This window comes from Ictidomys tridecemlineatus, chromosome 16, assembly GCF_052094955.1.
Source record: "Ictidomys tridecemlineatus isolate mIctTri1 chromosome 16, mIctTri1.hap1, whole genome shotgun sequence".
In the NCBI taxonomy this organism is placed as follows: Eukaryota; Metazoa; Chordata; class Mammalia; order Rodentia; family Sciuridae; genus Ictidomys; species Ictidomys tridecemlineatus.
The window spans coordinates 39,562,809-39,584,673 of NC_135492.1; the positions used below are offsets into that span (position 1 = coordinate 39,562,809).

Here is a 21,865-nt window from a genome sequence, read left to right on the forward strand (position 1 = left end):
CATTCATGGTGGCCTTAGGGTAACAGTTTTGGTTACTGGTTTCTCGGCCTCTTTTCTGCCTACACCAATCTAAGCTACCGGCTCACTCCAACAGGTTGGTATTCAAAACCCCTGAAGGAAAGGAGAGAGAATTGTGAAAAGAACCACTAGGTGGAGCCAGACCTGAGTTTTAGCTCTGCTTTTGCTACAGAATGATGTGACATGGCATGTAGCTTTAACATTATATGTTAAATAGAAGCAATTACCTCCTTCCACAGGGACTAGAGGGGGGATAAATGAGAAATTCATGTGAAAATATACCCACGTTACCTAAATGTTAGATATTACAACTTTCTTTTTTCCTTCTTTCCTCTTTTTGAAATGGGGTCCTTATTGCCCAGGCTGGCCTCAAAATCTCTGGGCTCAATCAATCCTCCTGCTTCAGCCCTCTAAGTAGCTGGGTCTACAGGTGTGCACCACCATGCTTGACCCATTGTTGAGATGCAGAATATATAGGAGCAGAATGAGTAGCTATAAAGTGTCTGTCCTGGGTATCAAGCTGCATCCTGAAACTCCAGGTGATCTTGAGCAAATGTCTGTGGTTGTAAATGAAGAAGAGACCTCTAAGATCTTTTCTATCCTCAGGTTCTGTTTGATCCAGAAACCACATCTCGCCTGATGTGAGACCAATCCCCAAGGCAAAGGGGCAGAGAGTCTTCTCTGCCCTTAAAATTAAACTCAAATATCAGAGGACATGTGTGCAGTCTTTTTCTATTTGTGGAGCACTTTTGTATCCATCATTGGATTTGAAAAGGGCTTTATTAGGAAGAAATCATAGCCAAATATTAACAGCTTTTAATCTCCAGATGGTGGAATTTGGCGTATTTTAAAATTTACTTGTGTTTTAAACCTTCAAAATCTCTTTCAAGCTGGGCGCGGTGGCACAGGCTTGTAATCCCAGCTACTCAAGAGGCTTGGATATAAGGATTACAAATTCAAGGAATTTAGCAACCTAGTGAGACCCTGTCTCAAAAATAAATAAATAAATAAATAAATATTTTTTAAAAAATTTAAAAGAACTGGGGATGTAACTCAGTGACAAAATGCCCCTGGGTTCAATCCCTAATGCCCACCTCCCCCCAAAAAAATCCTTCAATTTAAAATCATAAAGAAATGATGGTTGCACAACATTGTTAAAGAACAAATAGCACTGAACTGTGTACTTTAGAATAGTTAATTCTATATGTGAGGCTTTGCTTCATTAGGAAAAAAACCTTCAACACACACGATTTTATAGTCATTTCTTAAAACTGTGGCTTTGAGGAGAGAGTTACAGAAGATTCCTTAGACACAAGAGCAGTTTAGGTAAGCTGACATGGACCTGCACCTCCCACCCATCCCCCAGACCCGCTTAAAGTTGCAGCCTCAAGCCAGGCCTGCAGAGCGCTCCTCCGACCACCAGGGGACTCTGCAGAGCTCCCGCGTCCTCACACACCGGCGTGCGCCGTCTCTTGCGCCTTTGAAGCGCGTGTGCGTGAGGGGCGGGGCCGGGAGAGGAAGCTGCGCCTGCGAGACCGCCGCCCACCTGAGCCTCGCACGGTGCTCCTCTCACCTTCGGTTCTGACAGACCGACCGCTCCAACTGCGTGCGAGTGTTTGAAGTCCCACCTCTCCACTCAGTCGTCATACGTTTGAGCGGGTGTCCCCACTTCCATTTCCTCACCCTTAACCACTTGTCCCTGCTACTGTGTTCCTTCGCCCTGCTCCGCCAAGGGTCCTCGGTTTTCCTCTCAGCCTCTGACCCATGGCGCTGCAGGCGCTGCACAGCTCGGGGGTGGCCTTCCGCAAGATCCTGTCTCACTTCCCCGAGGAGCTGAGCCTGGCTTTCGCCTATGGCTCCGGGGTGTACCGCCAGGCGGGTCCCAATTCAGACCAGAAGGTGAGCCCGGCCCCAGAGACCGGACCTTCCCCATGTGGCTTCCCCGCGGTCCACCCCATTGCCAGGATTCTGCTTGTTCTCCCTTCGGACCCCTAGGGTGGCCTGCTGCGCACTCCAGGCGTCAATTAGGAGGATGCAAATCGTTCAGAAGTGTTCTTAGTATAACGAGAACGTGAGCTGAGTTTTGAAGGATAATTTAGGAATCCACTTGGGAGCTGCAGTTAGGTGAAGGGAAAAACTGTTGCCTAGGCACGGTGAAAGAAAGAAAAACAGTTGCTAAATTCGAATTCAGTTTTCAACCTGGATACTACGTTGGAATTTTCTAGGGAGCTTAAAAAAAAAAAAAAAGAATTGCTGGGTTCTACCTGAGATTCCTGATTTAACTCGTCTAGAATGGGGCTGGGCTTCAGGAATTTGAAAAACGTCGCTTGATTCTCATGCGCAGCCAAGTTTGAGCTCCTATCTGCTGCTGTGGGAGAGAATACAAAATAATCCTCTGATTTCAAGGAAATTGATGAATTGTCTGTAGGGCCAGGGCAGGTACCGTGAAGGTAACTAAGGACAACAGTTAGTGGCTAGCCGGTGTATGCACTTCATGCTCAGCATATTTAACAAGTGTCTAGTGGGGATTAAACATTGTTACTCTTCAGAGTTGGCTGAGCACAACAGCAATATAATTTTCATTGTGATTTACAGAATTCAGTGTGAAAATTGCAATAGGGACTTAGATACTTGGCTGTAATTTGCCTTTTGGTTAAAGTTTGCCTATTCACTTCCTGGTGAGGCTGTCTACAGCCTGGATTTCCTATCTATGCTGTTACAATATTGTTCTTTAAATTGGCAGCATATGAAGTTGTGTGAGAAATTATAGTATGATCTAATTACTTTTCTAATATACATTTACATAATTATAGATATTTAAGAATGTTTACCCATGTCTTCCTCACATCTTAAGTATCACCAGTGGTTTGTGGATCACAGTGAGGGAAACCCAGAGCATCCTTTAGTCTCCTGTAGACTCTTCATCATTTTTCAGTGAAGGTTTTCCTTTGAGTAGAATTGGATTTCCCTCAAAAAAAAAAAAAAAGATTCTTTCCTTACTCTCACTCTCATCCCCTACATTCAAGTTAACAAACCTTGTATATTCTAATACTAAATCTCCTCCAAACTAGTCTCTACCCCAAGTGCCTCGCCTCAAACCTTTTTGTTTCTCCCCTGGAATTTTTTAGTGGTTACCTATCAGATTTCCCTCATCCTTTATCTCCACTCTCAAGTTAGTTCTTCTGCAGGAAAGTTTTCTAGCATGGCAAACAGCCTCTCTGGTCCTATCTCCCACAACATAAGTATGTTTTGTTCCAGTAGCACCAAACTGCAGGTCCAGAACATGCCTGATTGTCTCCTACCCATAGAAGTAGTTTCCTGTACATGGCTCTGTGCCTTCCTCATGCTTCCCCAAGTACTTTTACCAGCCCTGTTTCCCTTGAATGCCTTCTTCAAGACTCCTACTTAAGTTCCCTAGAAGCATTCCTACTTCTTGTTCTCTTGGATCTTTTTTTTTTTTTTTTTTTTGTACCATGGATTGAACCGAAGGATACTTAACCATCAAGCCACATCCTCAGCCCTTTTTATTTTTTATCTTGAGACAGGGTCTCAGTAGGTTGCTTATAACCTCATTAAGTTCCTGAAACTGGCTTTGAACCTGCAATCCTCCTGCCTCAGCCTCCTAAGCCATTGGGGATCTGCCTCCACTCTTAAGTGATATTAGTACATTGTGCATTCCTCTATCAAGTCAAGTTGTATACTCCCTCCAGTAGACTGAGCTCTTCTACCCTAGGACCCATCAGAACTCATAGGTACTTTATTAGTAGTTGTGAATGACTTATTTCCTTTTACATACTACTTAGTAGAGTTTGTCCAAGTGATCTTTGATCTGGAAGAAAAGTGGAACACATTTAACTGCAGTTAGGTGAAAGGTAATGAGCACAATTATTCAGCACACAGAATTTATTACCATGCTACTTAGGTCTGTGGCTAATTAGCCTTGTGTACCAAGGCACAGTGCTTATCCTGGACATTGGTTTCCTTTCCTATAAAATTGGAATAATTGCATACCTACTTTGTAGAATTATTGTGAAGATAAAGTAAGTTGCTGTATATGTATTATATATAAAGTGCTGACATAGTACACATTAAATTAGTATTTGTATTAAAACAAAGCTCACATTGCTTTCAGAGATTGGAGACCCTAGATCTTCTGCTAATCATAATAGCACAATATTTGGGAGGGTTCCACTCTATCTAGCCACTTTTCCAGGAATTAATGAACTCATTCTCTTTTCTTTACAGAATGCAATGCTGGATTTTGTGTTCACAGTAGATGATCCTATTGCATGGCATTCAGAAAACCTGAAAAAGAATTGGAGCCACTACTCATTTCTAAAAGTTTTAGGGCCCAAGATGATCACATCTGTCCAGGATAACTATGGCGCTGGAGTTTACTACAATCCATTGATTATGTGTGATGGTAGGGTAAGTGACATTCGTTGGGCCTTTGTCTTAACTTGGCTAATTATTAACCTTTGTTAAAAGAGCACCAGTGAAATATGTGTTTGTGCAGGTGGGAAAGGGTCACACTCCTGCTGGATGTTCTGAACCCAGGGACAGAGCAGGCACTGGAGTCCTCAACTCCCCTTCATTGTGATTGCAGTGTGAGAAGGTGATTGAATGTTACTTGTTTTTTTTGTTTTTTTTTTGCCAAGTGGTTCCCAAGTTTTAATCTGTTGTACACACAGATTGCAGGGATCCACCCCCAGAGTTTCTGATTCAGTAGGTCTAGTTGGAGCTGGAGAATTTGCTTTTCTAACAAGCTTCCAAATGACACTGAAACCAAAGGTCTAGGAACCATACTTTGAGAACCCTGGTTTGGTCAGTGTGAGGAATAGGCAGCCCTATTCAAGATCAGGGTGGAGATCAGTCTTATCTAGAAGGAGGAACAGACACCCCCAGGAAGAAATTGGAAGTGAAGCGGGCATTAAGGGAGGCTGGTAGTCTGTGAGGCAAAGTAATAGACAGGAACCTCTTGGTGTTAACACGTGAGTGGGATTCAAGAGTGGGGTGTTAGAGAGCAAAGGTCCCCAAAGAGGGATTGTCTGACATCAGAGACTCTTGCCTATCTTTTAGACGAGAAACAGCCCAGAGGTTTGGGTTGTAGCTTAGTGGTAGAGTGCTTGCCTAGCATGTATGAGTTCCTGAGTTTGATCTATAGTACTAGCACTACCAAAAAAAAAAGCAAACGAGATGAAAAGCAAACCAGATGAAGCATGCCAGTATCTTAAGAGGACTGTCAAGAGCTAAGTGGATCCCCAAAATGTGAAGACCAGTGGGGATCTAACTCAGTTGCCTCCTGGAGATTAGTTGGGTTAAGAATGAGGTATGGGCTTCACTTGCTAGATTGACACTCCTGCTGATTTTTGGAGCATACTTATAGGCATATGAATAATGTGGGGATCTTTTAAAGTACAGATTCTGATTGAGTAGTCTGGTATGGAACCTGAGATGCTGCATATTTTACAAGCTGTCTGGTAATGCTCATGTAACTGCTCAAAGGAGCATGCGTTAAAGGGCAGGAGACTGGAATACTGACTTGAGAAGGATCTGAACTTGGCTGAGGAATGAGTGCTGTGATTGACTGGTGATGTCTGTAAATCCTTAAGGCCGTCTATTTGCTTTTCTGGTTGAGGTCCTATCCTGCTTCCCTTGCATTTTTTTTTTTTTCCTTTTATATGGTACTAAGGTATGAACCCAGGGGCACTCTACCACTGAGCAACTTCCTCACCCCTTTTTAAATTATATTTTGAAACAGCTTCTTGCTGAGTTGCTCAAACTGGCCTCATCCTTATAATCCTCCTGCCTGAGCCTCTGAGTAGCTGAGGTTCCAGCTATGCACCACTACACCTAGTTGCACCTGCATTTTGCAGATGAGGAAATGAAGGTTTAGAAAGAACACCTTCTCTAAGGTCAGGCCCCTAGTTAGTGACAGGCTCCTTGATTTCTAGGCTTGTGCTGTTTCTACTGTCCCCCCTCCTACCCCCCAGCTATTACTTGCCTGTAGCAAGAATGGTTTCTGCAGTCCTGTGGCCTAGTGGAGGGAAAAGCCCAACCTGCCACTTCCACTTATTCATGCAAAACACATAACTGTGTTCTTTATCCATAATTAATGTTATGCTGAGCCTATCTCTAATTAGTAACTTTCAAACAGTATTACATGCTCCAGTAACTAAAGGTTTAGGCAAAATTGTATACCAAGGGGACTGTACATTTTAATTGAAATTCTTTAGATACTTTTTACATATGTGCAGCCTGAGAAGGCTATTTGGATACCAAAGTTGAGTAAAGTGGATCTGAAGGTATTTGTTAACACAAATAGGACTTTGTAACCTGGGAAATCTACATTCAGGGTTTATACAAATTATTATGGAAATTGACTTGACCATAATTCAATGTGTTTAGCACTGATAAAGAGGTTTTATTTGGGGATGTTGCTTTGTAACTATAAGCCTTTCGAAGTCAACAGCAATAGAGGAATTGACTATGTAAAGGATATCAGTTAAAACTTTTAATTAAAGAAACTTTCTGTTACTTTGCAATGAAAAGAACATTGGGAACTAAAATTCTAGGATCTAGTTTGTTTATTTGTTTGTTTTTGTGGTACTAGAGATGAAACCTAGGGCCACATACATGCTAGTTAAGCACTGCTGAGTATATTCCCAGCCTTGTTTTGTTTTGGAAAGTGACAGGGTCTCTCGGAATTGTTTGGGCTGGTCCCATACTACAGGCTCAAGCCATCCTCCTGCCTCAGCCTCTCAAATATCTGGGTCTATAGGTGCATACTATGCCTGGCTCTAGGCCTAGTTTTAACTCTGTTAGTACTGTTGCCATTTGGAGTATTTAATTTATTCTTTCTGGGCCTCAGCTTTTTATTTCTCAGATGGAGAACATGAACTAAAACAATATTTCTCAAACATTTGGAAAGGACTAGTTTTTTTTTTTTTTATTTGTTTTGGTTTTTTTGCAGAATGGTGTCTAAGAGTCATTCTGCCTTTAACATCACATGGACCTAAGTTTGTGATCACCTCACCTCCTGTACTTTGAACTGTATCTTGAACCATATCTGAGTTCCAAATCTGTTTTAGACATTAAACCTCTCAAAGAGTTTTGGTGGAGATGTGGGTATTTCCATGGAAGGCATTTTGAGTGACTTTGGAAATCAAGGTCCTACTCTGGTCCAGAATTTGATGTGTTTCCTTATGTTTTGTACTTGCATAAGAAACAACCTGATATTTGGCTTTTTTTTTTCACCCATTTCTTTCCTTTTTCAGCTTATCAAATATGGGGTTATTAGCACCAGTATTCTAATTGAAGATCTCCTCAACTGGAATAACTTATACATTGCTGGACGCCTCCAAAAACCGGTGAGTGTGTGTTTTTTTAGGCTGCCATAATTAGGGTGTCTCTGAACCTAACTTGACTTTTAATCCTTGTGATTGCAATGAGATGGAACTCTAGGAAATGGAAATGCCTATTAGATTCCTCCTCTTTCTACCTTTAATGAATTACCTTTATAATTCATTACCAATGTCCAGATATTACGTTGTGATATTGTGACATAATAAGAAATATATGGTTGGTTTTTGTCTTTGGCTTGTGGCACAGAGCTCCTAAAAGCCTTAGAATTCCTAAGTGTTAGGAATAACAAGTCCCTTTCAACCATACCTGAGTTCATCTAATGAGGGGACTCTTTTTTTTTTTTTTTTCTTTTCCTTCTGGCTTGAACCCAGGGCCTCATGCATGTGCATGCTAGGTAAGCACTAAACCACTAAGCCCCATCCCCAGCCTTCCCAGGTGACCCTTGATGGGCCCTAGATAGCTTCAGGATAGGGGCTGGTTACCAGAGAAACCACCAATGTGCTTAATGGGCTGGAACTTTCATCCCTACCTCCCATTTTCCACCCACCTCTGGAAGGGGTGAGTGGCTGGAGATTGAGTTACTCTCAATGGCAGTGAATTAATCAATCATGCCTAGGTAGTGGGACCCCCATAAAACCCTCAGTAACAGAGTTCTGAGAGTTTCCATGTTGATGAACAAACACATTGAGGTGCTGGGAGGATGGGGTCTTTAGAGTGGGCGCAGAGCTCAGTTCCCAGTCCCACCCAACGATACCTTGTCCTCCTCCTCTTACTACTACTATTCCTCCTCCTCTTCCTCTTTCTTCTCCTTCTCCTCCTTCCTTCCTTCTCCTCCTCTTCTTCTTCTTCCCCCTCCTCCTTTTCTTCTTCATACTCCTTCCCCCTACTTATTCCTTCCTCATCTCTCCTCCCTCCTCCTCCTCCTCTTCCTCCTTCTCCTCCTTCATATGCTTGGTATCAAACCTAGGGTCTTGCACATGTTAAGTATTTTACCACTGAGCTACAACCCCAACCCCTGCATCACTCTATTTAGCTGATCCTGAGTTGGATACTTTAGAATAAGCTGGTAATAGTAAGTAAGCCTTCCTGAGTTCTGTGAGCCCTTCTAACAAATTATCAACCCAGAGGAAGGGATTGTGGAAATTTACAGCTACTTAGTTGTGTGGAATTGAGCCCCTAACTTAAGGATTCTCTATATAGCTCGAGATAGATAATACCAAAATTAAATTCTATTGTAGGACACACAACTGGTGTCCAAAAAGTTGGAGAATTGGTTGGTGTGACAGAAAAAGCCCCACACATTTGGTGTCAGATGCTGGGAGTAAAAGACAGATTGTCCCCCTCAGGTACAGGGTCAGTCCATTTGGGGAGTTGGCAGAGAAGGTGTCCAGTGCCTTAGTGGCACCTCTGTCTGTACTATGTACATCCTCATCTTCTCTTCTAGAAGCTCAGGGCACTACGTGTCCACTGTTGTCTCCTCGAAAAAGACAGGACAATGTCTGTCACACAGAAAGCAGTCAGTAACTGTTGAGTGAATGAATGAGTCAGGCCGTCATTCCAGGGGAGAATGGTATTCTGGACCCTGTTTTATCCTCCTGAGGCCAGTGGTGATGTCCTGTCACTATATTCTTACCTCATTGGGGATGCTCCTGAAAGAGACTGTGGGGTTTTGGCTTCTCCATGGCTTTGATAGAAAGGAACAGGGACAAAGAAGTGGGAAGGAACTTGAACTTTTAACAAGTGTTTGCAACTATCATCTTTTTTCTTTTTTTCAAAAGTATGGCCTATTTTCTGAGAAAGCTTCTTTTTTAAGAACTACTTGAGCCAGATGCAATGGCATACATCTAGAATTCCAGTAACTCAGGAGGTTGAGGCAGGAGGATCACAAGTTTAAGACCAGCTGCAGCACCTTAGCAAGAACCAATCTCAAAATAAAAAATAAAAAGGGCTGGGGATGTAGCTCAGTGTTAAAGTGCCCCTGGGTTCAATCCCCAGTACAGCAAAAGAAAGAACTGTGCTAACTAGTCACAGTTGTCAATCTCATACACCTCCCAAGGAAAATTTTCAAATATGTACACTTTCAAATATGTACAGGGTCTTAGGCTCCAAAAATAGCAGATGGGTTGTTCTCAGGTATCTCCCATAACAGCAACCCCTACCTCCTTTTATAGTGAGCTATGGGGAAAAATAAGAGATTTCTACTGTCATAGTTCATTTGGTCTGTGTCAGAAAAATTTCTTTATTTGTGTATATGGGCTGTCAAGATGCTCTTGCTTTGAACCTGGGCTTAAAATTTAGTAGTGTAAATGGAATTTTATTCAGAAAGAATAAAACTCTTCCCAACAAAGAACAAATTCTGTCATTTGCAGGAAATTGGATGGAACCAGAGATCATAATTTTGAGTGAAATAAGTCAGACTCACAGTATCATATGTGAAAACTAGAGATATGTTTTCTTTCATATCTGAAAGATGGAGGGATGAAACTGGGAGGAAAAAAGAATTCAGTGAAAATAGAAGGGAGACCAACCACTAAGGTAGAGGAAGTAGAGAAGCGGAGGGGAATTGGGGGATGCTAGGAAGTGAAACTGACCAAATTACACTTTATTTATATATGTATATACCACAATGAAACCCCCACCCTTCTATATAAATAATATGCACCAATAAAAAACAGAAAAAATTGTATAATTCATTAAAATATGCAGAAATACTTGAGCATATTATACATGTATACACATGTGTAAAAATTTATCAAGCCAAATCTTTCAAATATGTACACTTATAAATTTTCCTTCAGTAAAATCATTTTATAATTATGGTTATTATTATTATTATTTGGCAGTGCTGAGGATCAAGCCTAGGGTCTTGCACATACTAGGCAAGTGCCCTACCATTGAGCTATATTTCCCCACCCAAGAAAAACAGATTCTTTAAAAAAAAAATTTTTTTTTTTTAGTTGTAGATGGACAGAATGCCTTTATTTTACTCTTTTTTTTTTTTTTTTTTTACCTTTTTAAAATTTTTATGTGGTGCTGAGGATCAAACCCAGTGCCTTACACATGCTAGGCAAGTGCTCTGCCACTGAGCTGCAGCCCCAGCCCAAGAAACAGATTCTTATTAAACCTAAGGAAATAACTATATTACCGTAAAATAAGAATATTCACCATAAATTTTAAAATTTTTCAGGGATGATTAAGTAGGGAGAAAGGAAAGGTTGTAATTTCCTTTTGGAGTATACTTTACCAAATCTCTATAATCCATAAATAGCCCCAAATAGAAAAAGAAAAAATTTCTGTGTCTGACAAACAAAAGAATTTGCCAGGTGCTTTTTGTTTTGTTTTGTTTTGTTTTGTTTTGTGTGTGTGGTGCTGGAAATGGAACCCAAGGCCTCACACATGCTAGGCAGGTGCTCTACCACTGAGCCACACCCCCAGCCCATACATACATTTTTTAAACATCCAGAAACAATAAGCTTACTGAAATAATTTCAAATATCTATAGATGAATTTCTCATTCTTAGACTGGATAACAGGTAAAGCTCATAATTAAGCAAATAAATGCAATTGAAAATATATAAATATTCATTTTATTTCTAAGGGTTTTATAATTTTAAAAATGTTATTGATAGGGGCTGGGGATGTGGCTCAAGCAATAGCACGCTCACCTGGCATGCATGCGGCCCGGGTTCGATCCTCCAGCACCACATACAAAGAAAGATGTTGTGTCCGCCAATAACTAAAAAATAAATAAATATTAAAAAATGTTATTGATAGGAAGATAAATGAATGTGGAATTAGAAGTGTTTGGTCATATTAATTCCTACTGCTTATTAGGAGTTTATACAAACTCAGGCACCTGGTTTTATCTTTCTGAATGTCAGTCAATTCATGTGTAAAATAGGGATAATAGTACTTACCCTGCCAACGCCCCAAAAGTGTTGAAAATTGGAAACAGAGTATTAATGTTGGGAAGAACATGGACATTTTAGTTAGAGTCTGAGAGAGCTAAGGTTAGGATCTCAGTTGTGATCCTTACTAATCTTGTGACCCTGTGCCACCGATAGAGTCCCTCACACCTTGGGATATTTTCATCTGTGGACAAGGGTTCTGAAATTCCTGATACTTCAGAACCATTCAGAAAAATGATATTTCCCTTCTCTTCATCCCTGGCTATCTCAGTTATGTTGAGATCAAATAAGATCAAATATAAAAATATTGCATTATTCTCTGTACTATACTTTATGCCTGGAATTTTTTAAATTAAAAAAAAAAATGGTGTTAGAAACCTGAGATGCCCTGAAATCTAAGAATGTAAGTACTGGAAATTATCTTTTTGTTTTGTTTTGTTGTTTTGATTTTGTTCTGGGGATCGAACCCAGGGCCTTGCACATGCTAAGTATGTGATCTGCTGAGTTATACACCCTATGGCCTGATCTCAGAATTTATCTAAATGTCATCTGTTCTTGTAAAATAAAAGCAGTCCAAGACAAGGAGTAGCAGCTACATTTACCTTAAACAAAACTGTGCATTTCTTGCCTAATTTAGAGAATAAAATAAAAGCTTGCCATGGTAGCTCACACCTGAATCCCAGGGACCTGGGAGGCTGAGGCAGGAGGATCACAAGTTTGAGGCCAGCCTCAGCAATTTAGTAAGACCCTGTCTCAAAAGAAAAAATAAAAAGGGCTGGAGGTGTATCTCAGTGGTAGAGCACCCCTGGATTTTATCACTAGTACCAAAAAAAAAAAAAAAAGACTTATCTTTTTAAAAAGTGAAAATGATAAACAGGTGAAGTGACTCCCTCCTGCTCCTGCCCCCAGTTTTTTCCACTCCTGTGGAAATCACAGTTAAGCGGACTTCTCTGTGGTAAGTCTTTCAGCAATCATTTTTCCCTCTAGGTGGCAGCAAGTATTAATCAAACTTGAGCAAATCTGTTGAAAGGATAGTAGCATTTTCAACAAGAAAAATGGGTGGTTATTTTAAGAATTATGAGAAAGAGTACGAATTCTTTGTTTTTATGTTTTAAAAGCAGTTACATTGTTATATTGTCTAAAACTCCAAAATTGTCTTGCACTTTGCAAATTGAAATAGAATTCCTCAATTACTTGCAAGTTAAATCTTTAAAAGGAATATACAGGAATTAAAAAGATGGACATTTCTGGGAAAAATTGAATTTAAAATTAAATTTCTGTTATACTTTACTAGCAACTTACCTTATAATTGAGGAGATACCATGTTTTGATTTCTAGTACAGACTTACGTTTCTGAGTCATTTAGTCATTTGGTGTGTGTGTGTGTGTGTGTGTGTGTGTGTGTGTGTGTGTGTGTGTGTGTGTGTGTGTGTGTGTGTGGCTGAGCAAGTCACCACTGTACTACATCCCAAGCCCTGCAAATATTTTTTAAGTGAAGAACCATGGAATTTAAATTACTTAATAGAACATGTGAACAATCTTTTGTAAGTTAAAAAAAAAACAAAAACACTAAAGCAAGTTAAAATCAGTTCCCTAATTACTTTGACATAATTTGGGATTTTTGTATTTCACTTGTTTTTCATGTATAGATGATTTTGTAACATTTAAAATTTTTTAAAAAAATATCTAGTTTCCAGTTTTTAGTTGGACACAATTCCTTTATTTTATTCATTTATTTTTATGTGGTGCTGAGGATCAAACTCAGGGCCTTGCACGTGCTAAGTGAGCACTCTACCCCTGAGCCACAACAACAGCCCTAACATTTTTTTATACCTTTATTTTATTTATTCATTTTTATATGGTGCTGAGGATAGAACCCAGTGTCCTGCATGTGCTAGGCAAGTGCTCTACCACTGAGCCACGACCCTAGCCTTGTAGAGATAATTTTGTTTGAAGTTTCTTTATCTTTCAGGGCTCTAGAGATGGAACCCAGGGCCTCAGGCATGCTAGCCAAGGTGTCTACCACTGAGCTACACCCCAGCCAGTAATGCAGCATTGGTTTTTTGTAATAGCTTTATTAAGGTATACTAAAATACCATAATTCAACCATTTAAAGTGTAAAGTTCAATGGTTTTTAGTATATTTACAGTCCTGTAACTATCACCATATTAGAGTTGTATTTATTTATGTATTTCAAATGGGAAAAATCCCCCTGGTATTAAAGATCCCTGAACTGGGAATTGGAAAACCTGGTTTACTAGTTTTGGCTCTTCCCTGCTGTGAACCAGCCTTTGGTTTTCTAGCCTTTGAAATGCAAAGATTGAGCCATTCATTTAGTTATTCAAAAGACAACTAAGGTTCTTCTTTGTGCATGCCAAAAAAAAAAAAAAAAAAAAGACCCCCACATTATTTGTCCTTGAAGATCCCCCAGTCCAGTAGATAGATAAGGTTTGATCCCATTCTTGTGTTCCGCCCTTCTTCATTTTCAGGCAGTGACTATTTAGAAGAGTCACCCCTCCTGACCATTTGGAATCAAAAAGTTCTGGCCAACGGTTGAGTAGTTCAGCACTAGGTAGGGTTGCCTTCTTTGTAACTGAAAATTCACTCTTCACAATTCAAGTAGTCTTTCCCAGTGACTGTTATAGAGATGGAGGGTGGCTTTCTTTTTTTCTCTGTCTTGAAAGGTACTCACAAATCTCTCCTTTTAAAGTCCCTCCGAGCTTTGTCCCTTCCTCTCTGCAGTCAAGATCTGCACCCTGGCAGTAGAGCTAATGTTATCTATGCAGTTCAGGTGGGGCATTCCCAGTAAGGTACAAACAGCTATTCACAACTCTGAGGACTTTCTTCTTTTCCCAGGCCTCTCTGGCAGTGCCCCAAGCGTTCACTGGCTTTTCACTCTGAACAACAAATTACAGTGCTGCCGAGACAAGTTCCTAGTTCACCTTTCGTTGAAGAACCAGATCAGCACAGTAGCAGAGCCTTCAGAATTCACGTTTTCCCTTTGAGTAAGGATGCTTTTATTTGCACTCTCTTCACCTTAAGTACTGGACTGCTTTCTTACAACCTAAGTAGAACAGATTTCTTGGAGAACAATTGGTTATTCTGTTAACTAGGAGAAAATCTTCCAAACTTATTCTTTTGTTTGCCTCTTTGAGTATTTAGCGTCTTAAAATAGCCTCTGATTTCACTGGGTTTCTGTAATAGCCAGAGAGAGAGAGAGAGAGAGAGAGAGAGAGAGAGAGAGAGAGAGGGAATAATTATCGATAAGGACTGGTGAATTAGGATGAAGACTGAAGGGTAGGAATGTGGAAGCAGAATGGTATCACAGGGGACTGGACCTCACTTGGTCCTTTGTGTCACTTCTTAGAGAAAGGTATTTGACTTCTCTAGCCCTCAGTTTTTCCACCGGTAAGTTGAGGAAGTTGCCTTCCTAGATCACTGATTCCATATGGAATACAAATTTTACTTCTAAGGTGTTGTAGGATCTTAAAAATTTCAGGAGCTGGAGATGCAACTCAGTGGTCGAGTACTTGCCTAGCATATTTATAGCCCCCAGTTCAATTTCCACATTGAAAAAAATTGTTTTATTAAACTTCTGTCAAAATAAGTCAAGCAGAATACATCCCTAACTGAATGCATGATGATAACTCAAAATATTTAGAACTTGATTTGCATAGTGCAAGGGTGTGGCCCTGGTTTTGCCATTGGTTCATTGTGCAACCTTAGGCGAGTCTTGTTCCTGGGCTGTTCCTCGGTGTTATACTCTGCAGATGATGGCAAAGATACTAAACTCACCCAAGCCGAAAGGCTTAATTAAGGTCTATTAAGTTCTCATAATTATAAGGGTGGAGGAGGTGATATTGAACCAAGTGGCTTACCTATCATATATGAGGTATAGATGTTGGAAATATTCCCTTAGAAAAAAGGTGGATAACACAAGGCAAAAGTTAGAATTTAGGTTGTTAAGCTTGATTTATAGTTATGTCTTATGGTGCTACCACTTTTTTTTTTTTAAACAACAAAAAACTATACCTTAGGATAACATAATTCTCTTTCCAGTAGAACTTTATTTTGGAGTTTCTTAGAGTGTGCCTTTTGTATGCCATCTTAATTTATCATGCATTATTATATGGCAAAAAATAATTTTATATGCCCTGTTTTCTATTATAGGAGGAAAATTTATCAACAACACTTTAGAGACAGTTGATACATTTCAGATATCTATGAGTCCTTATTAAGGACTTCTAGACTCTTTTCTTTGTATAGAAAATGAGTCAGTAGCAGATGTTTTAAAAAGATTATGGTGGGAATATAAATTGATATAACCATTCTGAAGAGCAATTTGGTAATTCTCCTTCTAAGCAGAATAGCTAAAAGTATTCTCAAAATTTGGTCTCTGGCTGGGCACTTTAGTGCATGCCTGTGATCCCAGTAATTCAGGAGGCTGAGGCAGGAGGATCACAAGTTGGAGGCCAGCATCAGCAACTTAGTGAGATCCTGTCTCAAAATAAAAGGGACTGGGGAGGTGGCTTATTGATTAGGCACCCAAGAGTTCAATCACCAAAAAAAATTTTTAAGAGGCAGGGGGAAAGGTGTCCCTGAACCCAAAACAGCCTCAACATTTTCTAGGACCTTGTTAGAAATATACATTTTCAACCTTCCTGCAGGGCAACTGAATCAGAAGCTTTGGGGTTTGGACCCATTATTATGTGTTTTAATAAACTCTCCCATGATATTAATGCTAGCAAAGATGAAAACCCCTGGCTTAGAGAAATTCATTGCCTGTGTACCAAGAAGCACACCAAAGGAAGCTCACTTCAGCTAATGTATAATGTACTGTATCTCATTTGGTCTGTTAACCCCATTTTATTGATAAGGAGCAATGCCCATCACCACAGCTAGGAGGAGATGGAGCTGAGACTTGAACATATTCTCTTAACTAGAGTGCATTTTGTGTGTGTGTGTGGTGTGTGTGTGTGTGTATGTGTCTGTGTGTATGTGTCTGTGTGTGTGTGTAAGTAATTGGGGATGGAACCCAGGGCCTTACACATGCAAAGCAAGCACTGTACCACTGAGCTACATCCCCAGCCCTACCTTACTGTTTTTAAAAACCGAGACTCTGAGAACAGACTGGAGCTCTAATGTATTTAATGGATTTGGAGACAGTCAAAGACAGCTACTTCTGACATGGATTTTAGACAGTCAAAGTCAACTGCTTCTGACATATATTTAGGAGAATAATGCTTTGTATTGAGCAAAGCACGAACTCAAACATTTACATTTATTGTTGTTTTCAATCTTTGACAATTCCTTGATACAAATCTGTTATCCTTATTTTATAGATGATGACTTAAGTTCTGAGAAGTTAGGTCATTTGCCCAAACTCACACAGTTTGTAAGTACCTGGATTTGAGCCCAGATCTATATTTAAAACCCACGATCTTTCAATTGTAGCTAATTTTCTTTCCATTTTCCTTCACCAAGTTTCAAATCTGTGTATCTAAAAATCATAAAGCATGAACTACCTAGGTTATTTGTGGGCAAGAAGAGAGGTGAGTTCTGAGTAAAGAAAATACCTTCTCTCACTAGAAAATTTAAAAACTGAGATGAAAAAATAAAAATATTGATATTCCCAAAGGATGTTTATTCTTTATCAAAGCCTGTGGTGAGTTTCCTCATTTAAAAAGAATATTAATTTTGTTTTCTTTGGCATTCTGATTCCTTCCTATGGGATGATTTCTCTGATTTTGGCATAAGAGGAGATTCTGGGATTACTTATTAGAATAGTAATCATTTCATGTCAACCAAACTAATATTCCAAGATCCTCAGTGGTCGGCATCTGGGATGGTTCCAGCTATATGTGTCAACCTGTGGCTTGAGCAATACTCCTCTTCTAAAATTTTTCTTCTGAATGTTTGCCTTTTCCAGGTGAAAATTATCGCAATGAATGAAAACGTCATCCTTAGGTCAGCACTTGATAAAAATCTGAAGAGCGCTGTGACTGCCGCTTTCCTCATGCTCCCCGAAAGCTTTTCTGAGGAAGACCTCTTCATAGAGATCGCTGGACTCTCCTACTCTGGTTAGTGTCCTGTGTGTCCAAACCTTTTTCAAGAAGGAGATTTGTCATTTGAACGCTATACAAATAGCTTGCTCCTCACCCTGCCCTGGGACTGCAGTGGTCTTATTTCTAAATTCTATCACTTCCTGTGTCACTTACTGCAGTAGCTTTCTGATTTGCCTCCCTACATCCAGTGTCTCCTGTCTTCTCTCCACAACCCTCCAGATTTTATTTTAATATTTATTTTTTAGAAGTAGTTGGACACAATACCTTTATTTATTTATTTTTATGTGGTCCTGAGGATCCAACCCAGGGCCTCGCATGTGCTAGACGAGTGCTCTACCACTGAGCCACAATCCCAGCCCCCCTCTAGATATTATCCAAGGGTGATTTTTGGTTGTTGCTATTGCTTATTTTTATTTTGAAATGATTGCAAATCTACAGAAAGGTTTTGAGAATAATAACAGAAAATTCCCATAAACCCATTTTCCTGATCCACCAATTTTAACATTTTACTATATGTTTTCTCATTCTCTCTGTACCAGTGGTTTTCAAAGTCAGTATGCCTCTGAGGGCTTCTTGAAACAACTGGAGGGCTGGAGTTGTGGCTCAGTGGTAGTGCATTTGCCTAACATGTGTGAGGCACTGCTTTTGATCCTCAGCACCATGTAAAAATGAATAAATAAAATAAAGGTATTATGTCCATCTACAACTAAAAAGATTATTGGAAAAAAAAAAAGAATGTGATGGGGCATACCTTAATTCCAGTGATTTGGGAGACTAGGGCAGGAGGATTGCAAGTTTGAGGCTAGCCTCAGCAACTTAGTTAGACCCTATTTTAAAATAAAAATAAAAAGGGTTGGGAGTGTAGCTCAGTGGTAAAACACCCCTAGATTCAATTCCTAGTACTGCCAAAATAAAAAATTAATTAAAAAACAGATTATTGACCTTATCCCAGACAGCTGATTTAGAAGGTTTGGGAAATGGCCTAAGACCTTATATTTCTAACAAAGTTCTGGGGTGATGCTGATGCTCCTCTCGGGACCCTGCTTTCTACTGCTCTTTCTGTATATAAATGTACTGTGTTGTTGTTGTTGATGTTGTTTTTCCCTGAAGTGTTTGAGGTCATACATATCATGTCCAATTTAGACCATAACCATAGTACAGTTACCAAATTCAGGAAATTTAATACTGATGCAGCAGGTCAGGGTGGCCCACATCTATAATCCCAGTGATTTCAGAGACTGAGGCAGGAGAATCTCAAGTTCTAGGCAAGTCTCAGCAATTTAGTGGCACCCTATCTCAAAATAAAATAAAAAGGGCTGGGAATGTAGCTTAGTGGTAAAGCACCCTTGAGTTTAGTCCCCATGATGATGATGATGATGATGATAATTTTGATCAAACTGATAATCCATATTCCAAATATCAGGCATTCCAATAATGTCCATTATAACATGTTTTTTCTCAAGTACATGACCTAGTCAAAAATCATATACTGAATTTAGTTGTACCTCTCTTAGTTTTTATTGTATCGTCTGGTGGTGGGGACTGAGCCTCAGGCCTCATGCATGCTAACCTCACTTTTCCTTTTCTTACATGACATTCACATTTCTGAAGTCTATAGACCAGCAACATTTGCCTCTTTATAACCAGTGTTTCCTCCCTTATATGCAGTCTGTTTGTTTGAAGGTCACAGAAATTTCCTGCTTCTTACCAAACTTTCCCTCCTGAATCAAGCGCCCATGGAAGAGTTTTGCTCAAACTAGTCTTTACTGCATTGGTCCAAAGTAGTGATTTTCCAAATCCTTTTCCTCCACAGGAAGGAAAAGCTTTCCCTTCTTCCCCATTCATTTAATGTATTTGTTTGTTAATTTGTCTAAATGTTGACTTCTTTCCCTTTCCGCCAGTTGTGTTCCTCAGAGATGGCAGCAGATCCTATAAAGGGTGAGGGGAGAGCTGAGAGGTTGGGGCCCCTGGTTCCTCACCCAAGCTGCAGCCAGAGGAGCATCACATTTGCCTGTTTCATACAGTGAGGTCCCGTGTAAGATCTCAGTTACAAACTGAGGATGTAGCTCAGTGGCAGAGGCCTTGCACAAGGCCCTGGGTTCCATCCCCAGTACCATTAAACAAAAAAGATTTTTTTTTTCTTTCATTGACAAGAAAAATTATCTGCTACTTAAAAAGTTTAAAAACCACTGTCTTAAATCAGTAATGTCTTTCCCAGTTTCTTAAGTGTAAGTCAGAGAACTCGGTCCTCAAAACAGCTTATTTATTCTCCAAATCTCAACACAGATAATATTTCATGGAAATTTAATGCTGTAAGAGCCTTCAGAGTCTTATTCTTCTGTCTTCTTCTTGAAATGCATCTAGCACAGCACAGCTGTATTTGCAACACTGGAAAGAACAGAAGTGAAGTAACCTTGACCTTTTTTTGCTTCCAGCTTCACCTGGCAGCATCCATGCCCTTCATCAAGAGGCAAAGAGTAGGCCTGAGGCCGGGGCTCAGTGGCAGAGCGCTTGCCTAGCATGTGCGGCACTTGGTTCACTCCTTAGCACCACATATAAACAAACAAAATAAAGGTGTGCTGTTCATCTACAAAAAAACAAAAAGACAAAAAAAAAAAAAAGAGGCAAAGAATAGCGTGACTACTTATCAGAATAAATGGGTCCACGTGCATGCAGTGAGTGGGAAAAGAGAGTCCATTTTTGGAGTTGTTCCCTCCCTAAACTCCCACGTGGAAAAAAGCATCACAGAAGCCTTTTGTGGTGCTGGCGATAGAGCTCAGTGGGTAGAGTGCTTGTCTTGCATGCACAAGGCCCTGGCTCAATCCCCAGCACCTCAAAAAGAGAAGAAGCCTCTTGTGATGGGTAGACTTTGAGAGAAGATGAGACTGCTCTCTGGGGCCCACAGTGTTACCACTCTTATTTTTTTCTCCCATGTAATAACATCTGCATAGTGCAGGATTCTGGCTGGAAGCTCTCTTTAATAAATTCTGAATATTGACTAGAGAGTAATGGAACTACTTTTACCTGTCTGTTGACTCTTTTAGTCCTGGGAATTGAATCCAAACCTCATGCTTGCTGAACACATGCTCAGCCACTGAGCAATGTCCCCAGTCTTTGATTTTCTTAAGTGTCATTCAAGTTGCTATAAATCTGTAGCTGAGTTTTGCTAGAACTAGACTGGTAAGGGTAGAAAAGGATGTAGGTCCCGTGAATAGGTCATTTTCACAGCTTTGAGACTTGCTTCAGGCATTGTGTCAAAAGGCCAATTTTCCTCCTGTCTTTCCTAGGCTTCTGAGAACCTAGTATCCTTGAATTGAAAGAATTCTGACCGTTTGTTAAATCCAAATCTCCTAGGACCTCAGAATATTCCAGAATTGAAAGTACCCACCCAGCCTCTCTTTGATTTACAGCTTTGACATTTTCTATCTTTTCCCAGTTGAGAGATTATATGGGGTCCCTTGCCTGTGAAGTTCAACATTTCTCCTTCCAGGAGAAGAGAAGAGGAAGGGATAGAGAAAATAGTGCCTCTCTGCGATAATTGGACAAGTTCCTGCTAGTAGTTACTGGCAGAGTCAAGATCTGTCGGTATTACTATGAATAATAATAACCTATACATTTTATATAGTACTTAAAGGTCACTTTGACTGCTCTGGGGCCCCTATTTATGGCAGCATTATTGTAAATGATGGGTGAGAAAGGAGTAGGTGGAGGAAGAAGGCCTGCAAAATTAGGGACGAGAAAGCTTTCTAGTCCTTCACTTATTCTTAGAAGTCAGCACTTCAGTAAACAGGAAAAGAATACCAAATGACTTTGAAATAGTCACCTGGAGCTTTCTTAAGTAAGTACAAACTATAAAAATGACTAATTTTAGGTAACGATCCTGGCTTAACATTTATCAAATGAGTCAGCGACTCGTACCCAAAGAGCTGAAGATAGAACTTCTGCTCTAAGGAACTTCACACTGGTAAACATGTGCAGGCACGGTGAGTCAGCGGTGAACTGAAAAAACAGCATATGTGAAGAAGTCGAGGGGACGTCTAGGGGAAGGGTCCATGACCTGAAGTCTATGGCTGGAGAAAGCCAGGAGCTACCCTCCATATTTGGGATATGATAACAGGTTTAATAATCCTCATGAGAGCCTTCTGATTTGGTTGCTGTGTTATTGTCCCATTTTACAGATGAGAAAACTGATGCTCAGAGAGGTTACCTGACCGAGCTCCCTCATCTAGTACATGGTGGACCTACCACCAGCTTTCTGAAGTTGCTTGACTCTTTCCAAGCCTCCCATTTTCTTATTTATAAGGTAGAAATAAGTATCTCATAAAGAAGTTTTTAGTGAGATAATATATATAAAAGCCCCAGCATCTTATCTCATTGATAGTGCTCAGAAAATGGTTGTTACTGTTTTGTTTATTTACTGTGGTACTTGGGTTTGAATCCAGAGGCACTTAACCACTGAGCTATATCCCCAGTTCTTTTTATTTTTTAATTTGGAGACCAGGGTCTCAC

At 40.1% G+C, this 21,865-nt stretch overlaps 1 protein-coding gene across 10 annotated transcripts in view; it reads left to right on the forward strand.

The window, feature by feature from the left end:
- Positions 1–21,865, forward strand: part of LOC110597420 (phosphatidate cytidylyltransferase, mitochondrial) — a 103,547-nt gene that overhangs the window by 53,550 nt on the left and 28,132 nt on the right. For 7 of the 10 annotated variants that reach the window (XR_013431313.1, XM_078033460.1, XM_078033461.1 and 4 more), the window contains exons 1-4: positions 1,519–1,917; positions 4,264–4,446; positions 7,296–7,388; positions 17,221–17,371. Coding sequence is in view for 9 of the 10 variants with exons in the window: in XM_078033460.1 (XP_077889586.1) it covers positions 1,783–1,917; positions 4,264–4,446; positions 7,296–7,388; positions 17,221–17,371 (562 nt within the window). In the remaining variant the exon portion in view is untranslated. Of the gene's footprint in view, positions 1–1,518; positions 1,918–4,263; positions 4,447–7,295; positions 7,389–17,220; positions 17,372–21,865 lie in introns of those variants that run through there. The other 3 variants (XM_078033462.1, XM_078033463.1, XM_078033466.1) reach the window with 2 other exon arrangements.